At 45.2% G+C, this 6,210-nt stretch overlaps 1 protein-coding gene across 1 annotated transcript; it reads left to right on the forward strand.

Moving 5' to 3' along the window:
• The first annotated feature begins 400 nt into the window (after positions 1–400).
• On the forward strand, positions 401–1,414 carry LOC138370721 (splicing regulatory glutamine/lysine-rich protein 1-like). Its single transcript, XM_069335319.1, has 3 exons — positions 401–724; positions 761–942; positions 1,228–1,414. Exons 1-3 carry the CDS (start codon positions 401–403, stop codon positions 1,412–1,414), a joined length of 693 nt encoding a protein of 230 aa, XP_069191420.1.
• Positions 1,415–6,210: the final 4,796 nt, after the last annotated feature.

Genomic DNA, 6,210 nt, shown 5'->3' on the forward strand with positions numbered 1-6,210 from the left:
CAGAAGAGCTCGGGGAGACATGATCACCACATACAAAATTTTCAGGGGAATTGACAGTGCAGACAAAGATGGATTATTTAACACGGGTGGTATACACACAAGGGAACACAAGTGGAAGCTGAGTACCCAAATGAGCCAAAGAGATATTAGAAAGATTTTTTTCAGTGTCAGAGTAGTTAGTAAATGGAATATACTAGGAAGTGTATGGTGGAGGCTGACTCCACACACAGTTTAAATGTAGATATGATAGAGCCCAATAGGCTCAGGAATCTGCACACAAGTTGATTGACAGTTGAGAGGCGGGACCAAAGAGCCAGAGCTCATCCCCCACAAGCACTAGTGGGTGAGTTCAACTAGGTGAGTATAAACACACACACCTCTCACATCTAAAGTGGCCGGAATGGAGGAGATCCTTAGACAGTTGAAAGACATGAATGAAGTGGCAGAGCAAGAAGCCCAGAAAGGAGCTGGAAATGGAAAGGAGGATGATGAACCAGATGAAGTGAGATCCCAAGGATCGAGTAGGAGTAACCACAGAAGTAGGAGTAGCCGCATTAGCAGGAACAGGAGCTTGGAAAGATTTCAGCTAGAGCTCCAGTTGCAACGAGAACGTGAGCATGATGAGAGGCAGTTCCAACTGGAGAAGTTGAAGTTAGAACTACAGATGAAGAATGAAGTCGAAAAAGAAAAAGAGGAAACTAAACGAGAAGCAGAGAAAGAAAAAGTGAAAATCTGAAGAAGAGAATTGGAGTTAGAACAGGAGAAAGAAAAAGAGAAAACCAGGGTAAGAGAACTGAAGTTGGAACAAGATAAAGAAAAAGAGAAAACCAGAGTACGGGAAAGGAAACTAGAACAGGAGAAAGTGAAGGAAAAGGAGAAATCAAAACATATGAAAATAGAAGCAAATAGAGCTTTGGCAGAGAAGAGGATTGAACGTGGATTGTAAGAGATCACCACACATGTATCGCACCTACCGGATAATAAAGTTAGAGAAAAAGACATTCCCCTATTTGTGCCTGATGAGTCAGAGAGCTTCTTCGAGCATTTTGAGAAGATAGCCAACATCAGACAGTGGCCGCAGGAAGAGTGGGGTCAATTGGTACAGTCACGACTGGCAGGTGCTGCCTGAGAGGTGTATACCCAGTTGTCTTTGGAGGAATACCAAGATTACTGGACTGTGAAGAGCAGCGTATTGCATTCTATCTTGTTAACTCCTGAAGCTTACAGAAAGTTCTTCAGAGAAATGATGAAGGCTTCTGCAAGCACAATTGCCAAGACAGTGAGAGATCTAGAAAGGCGGTTCCAGAAATGGATAGAAGCTGTCGGTGTAGAATCCTATGGTGATTTGAAACAACTGGTGATTATGGAGAAATTTCTGGAAATGATGCACCCTGAGATGAAATTTATGATCTAGGAGGCAGGAGTGTAGAATGCGAGAGACGTAGCCGATACAGCAGATATGATTACGGAGGCTTATCAGAACCTAAGGGAAAGCAGAGTGAAGAGCGATGTGAGACGTCATTATGGCAGACCCAGGGATGCCTGGGGTGAGAAAAATTTTTAATAGATGGGCGAATATACATAAGTATCCAAAAGCTCAAAAAGAGAAGTCGTACACCTCATCAGAAAGTGAGGATGAAGGAGTTAAGCAAGAAAATAATTATGTTTCCAGATATCAAGAGCTAGACCCAGCAGAGTGCAGGTGGTTCGCCTGTGCAGAGAACCTCGAACCCTTTGACAGAGTCAAAGCCACTCAAGGGGATATAGACGAAACTTCTCCCAAATAAGATGCTATAAAAGTAACGGTCAAGGTCACATCAAGAAAGATTGTCGGCAGGGCAAGAGAGTTGTGACCTTGACCATGTTTGACCCCCCAAATACATGTGTTAATTGGATACAGGACAAACCACAAAAAGTGAACTCGATGAACAAGAGGTATAGCCCATTCATTAGTAAAGACTGGGTTAGCAAAGAAAGCCAACTTGAAGTAGAAGTAAGTATCCTAAGGGATACAGGAGCGAATCAGAGCCTGATTATGAGAAGCCTGATCGCAGCCGGATGATCGACGTTTAGCTGGCAGTCGGAAAATAAAGGTGTATGGGTTATTGTCTGAGGGTGACATGCCCATTTCTGCTGTCAAGCTAAAGTCGGATTATTTGTCGGGGGAGGCGATGTTTGGGGTATGCTCTGACATACCTGTTCCAGGGATACAAGTGATCCTTGGTAATGACTTGTGCGAGTCGATGGTGTTGCCGAAGTTCATAGTGGAAGCTGTGCCAGAAGAGTTCCAGAAGGGCCACGTCACCTGATAGAGTGGACCTGACTAGTGTCCTAGAGGATGAGTCAGAGGACAACCAAGTCATCGAGTACGCTGCCTGCGTAGTGATGAGGTGACCGACGATTTTGATACTAGAGAGGATGTGACAGTGCCGACTCCACTGAGTGAGAATATCGACGTGGAGATAGCGTGGCTGTCTGGTGAAGGTCAAACTCATGAATAGGAGGGCGGGGAGAGATAAAAAATAAAGATGGCCCTGCCGGACAGAACTAATGTGGACAGAGTGGAGCTGAGTAGAGCCCAACCTGCTGAGATCGAAAGTCCGAAAGTGGAGATAGCTGTGCTGAACAGAAGTGAAAGAGAATGTGGACAGACTGAGGACGAGAGTAGAGAGACAAGTTGTCAATGGGAACAGAAATGTAGGGAAAATGAAATTGAGTTGCACTAACCTAGTTATACTTACCTAATTGTGCTTGCTGGGGTTGAGCTCTGGCTCTTTGGTCCCGCCTCTTCACCGTCAATCAACTGATGTGCAGATTCTTGAGCCTAATGGCCTCTATCGTATCTACATTCAAAATTGTGTATGGAGTCAGCCTCCACCACATCACTTCCAAATACATTCCACTTGTTAACTACTCTGACACTGAAACAGTTCTTTCTAACATCCTTGTGGCTCATTTGGGTACTCAGTCTCCACCTGTGTCCCCTTGTTCGTGTACCACTTGTGTTAAAAAGTTTATCCTAATCTAACCTGTCAATTCCTCTGAGTATTTTGTAGGTAGTGATCATGTATCCTCTTACTCCTGTCTTCCAGTGTCGTGAGGTGCATTTCCCACAGCCTTTCTTCGTAACTCATGCCTCTTAGTTATGGGACTAGCCTAGTGGCATACCTCTGAACTTTTTCCCGCTTCATCTTGTGCTTGACAAGGTACGAGCGCCATGCTGGGGCCGCATTCAAAAACAAAGACGTCAACCCTCCCACAGAACTGGGTCAATCTCCGGCGGGCTACAGCAGCGGCCAAAAAAACATACTATCAGCAAAACGAGCATCATGGGCAACATTCTGTGATAGCCTCACACCCACAACGCCGCACTCAAAAGTCTGGGCTACATTTAACAGCATTAAAGGTCGCCCAACATTCCCTTCGTTCCCCCTGATGATCAACGGTTCACTCTGTCAAACACCTCAGGAGCGTGCAAATGTTCTCTCTGAATGCCTTAAAGTTACCCTCTCAACACCCTTCCTTCATGCCCAAGAACTCTCCCTCAGACAAGAAATTGACCGTGCCATACCGCTGCCCATGCTCGGCGTCGACAACATGTACACCTTAAGCGAGCTACGATTGGCCTTAAACCGCCTACCTCTTGGCAAGGCACCTGGAGAGGATGGAATTCCATATGAACTCATCAAATATCTTCCACCGACTGCACACAGCACTCTTCTAAACTATTACAATCTATGCTGGACTCACGGAAATATTCCTTCACAATGGCAGACCAGTATTATTCTTCCGTTCCTTAAACCAGGAAAAGACCCATCCCAACCTGCGTCATACAGACCTATCTCCCTACTATCATGCCTCAGTAAAGTCATGGAAAGGCTAGTACATACTCGCCTCCAATGGTACCTAGAGTATAACAATATTATACCGTCACTCCAAGCTGGATTTCGACCGCAATGCTCCACGCTAGATCAAATACTCTGCCTTGAACATGAAATCCGCACCTCTCTCAGAAGCAGTAAATATTGTCTTGTTGTCTACCTAGACCTCAAAGGAGCTTTTGATAGCATTCCTCATACTTGCCTCTTCGCAAAGCTTGCACGTTTAGGCGTACAGGGAAGATTACTTTTATGGTTACAGTCCTATCTCACAAACAGGACCTCCAAAGTCTTTATACAAGGCGAGTTTTCCGATGACATCCCAATACAAACAGGTGTTCCACAAGGCTCCATACTAAGCCGAACCCTATTTGCCGCATTCTTAGCAGATTTGCCTAACACCCATCCTGTTCACCTCTCGGCGTACGCCGACGACTTAACATTGTATTATTCAGACAATGCCCAACCAAATACAGTCTCTACAATGCAAACAGCACTGGACCACCTCATAGAATGGACACAACAATGGGGCCTTCAAGTCAGTACTACCAAAACCTGCTATCAGATTTTCACTAAAAAAAGACTACTTCATCTACCCACCCTCATAATACACAACACTCCCATCCAACACGTACGAGAACATAAATATCTTGGCATGCGCTTATACTCCCTCTTACTTACCTGGAAAGCACACATTCAACACCTTAAACAGACGACACAACCCCGACTCGCCATACTGAAAGCCCTCACTGGCACCACCTGGGGAGCACACCATAAAATCTTGCTCCGTTTCTATACAACCTACATTCGCAGCCAACTAGACTGTTGTTGCCAAGCATATGCGTCGGCGGCGCCCACTAACCTATAGAGCCTCGAGGTCATACAAAATAATGCCATGCGACTTATATGTGGCGCAATGCGTTCAACTCCAATCCTCGGACTTTACGGGGAAACAGGCCTCACAAGCCTAGCCACCAGACGAGACATTATGTGTGCCAACTATCTGTCACTCTGTACCACTGCTCACCAGACACATCCATACAGATCAAAAATTAACCCAACAGTTAACCCATATAACCCCCGCGCCCCAACCATTCACTCGCAACCTTTCCTCACACGGGCTACAAATAACCTCAATATAGACCTCTCCCTACTTCAAAACTGTGAAACCCAACTTCCTGTTCCCCCCATTCCACCTTGGCTTTATACAACTCCTAATACAGCAATACAACTCGAAGACAACATTCCAAAATCTGCACCAAACTCAGCCATAGCCTCAGTCTTTGTCTCAACAATGAAAAATTGCTACCCAAATACCACAGAGATTTACACAGATGGGTTTCGCATCTTCATGAACAACGTACCCTCGGTCACTTGCGCTGTATGGATACCGGAATACCATCTCAAGCAGGGATGGCGGTTACCAAACCAACTATCTATTTTCACAGCGGAATTATATGCCTTGTATCAAGCTCTCCAAATCATCACAACATTACCAGTTGGGATATATACAATCTGTAGTGACTCCAAGAGCGCGATTCAAGCAATTTCGTACTCTTCGAAAACATGCAAGGAGATTGTCTACCCATGCCTTCAACTTCTTCACAAACATCAATTGAACGGTTATGACACCTCTATCCAATGGGTCCCAGCACATTGTGGTATTCTCCATAATGAACTTGTAGACCAACTAGCCAAAGCGATGCACAACACGCCTCACCTTACCCGTCATCCAATTCCCCATGTTGCACGTAAAGGAGCCTTCAAAGATACCATCTCCCAGGATTTTGCAACAAACTGGAAAACGTTATGCTCACCTTTGCACTATGGGTCCATTAAAAAGAAATGGGAAACTTGGAAACATGTCCGATATAAAAGCAGAGATATTGATGTAACGATGACCAGATTAAGGCTGGGACACACCAAACTAGCAGCACACAGCTCTAAGTACAGAACAGACATCAACGAACTCTGTACTCACTGTCAGGTGCCTGAAACAGTCGAACACTATCTCCTGCACTGCTTCCGACATTATAGTGCCAGAGTAAATTTCAAACAAGTCTTTATCGCACTTAAAATAACCTTCACCATCGAGCATATATTAGGAGGCGGTGACCACTCGTTACAAGAAAAATACCAAATAGTCAAAGCACTGGCTAAATATCTCCAATCGACCAACAAATTGGGTCACATCTGACCCGCGCCACATTTATACCTGGCGCCACCAACAGCTAAACACAGAAAACAACTGCCTCGTCGCAGCACCAAGGATCAGCTGACGCCATAAACACAACACACCGCCCTACGGTGCGGCAAGTCTCCCTCAAACACA

This window comes from Procambarus clarkii, chromosome 33, assembly GCF_040958095.1.
Source record: "Procambarus clarkii isolate CNS0578487 chromosome 33, FALCON_Pclarkii_2.0, whole genome shotgun sequence".
NCBI lineage: Eukaryota > Metazoa > Arthropoda > Malacostraca > Decapoda > Cambaridae > Procambarus > Procambarus clarkii.

Excerpts from the sequence above, each read along its gene's own strand:
- LOC138370721 (XM_069335319.1), top strand. The coding sequence starts at position 401 with ATGGAGGAGATCCTTAGACAGTTGAAAGACATGAATGAAGTGGCAGAG. Across the intron at positions 725-760 it reads GAGAAGCAGAGAAAGAAAAA|GAGAAAGAAAAAGAGAAAAC; the intron begins GTGAAAATCTGA and ends GAGTTAGAACAG. Across the intron at positions 943-1,227 it reads AAGAGGATTGAACGTGGATT|AAAGTTCTTCAGAGAAATGA; the intron begins GTAAGAGATCAC and ends TGAAGCTTACAG.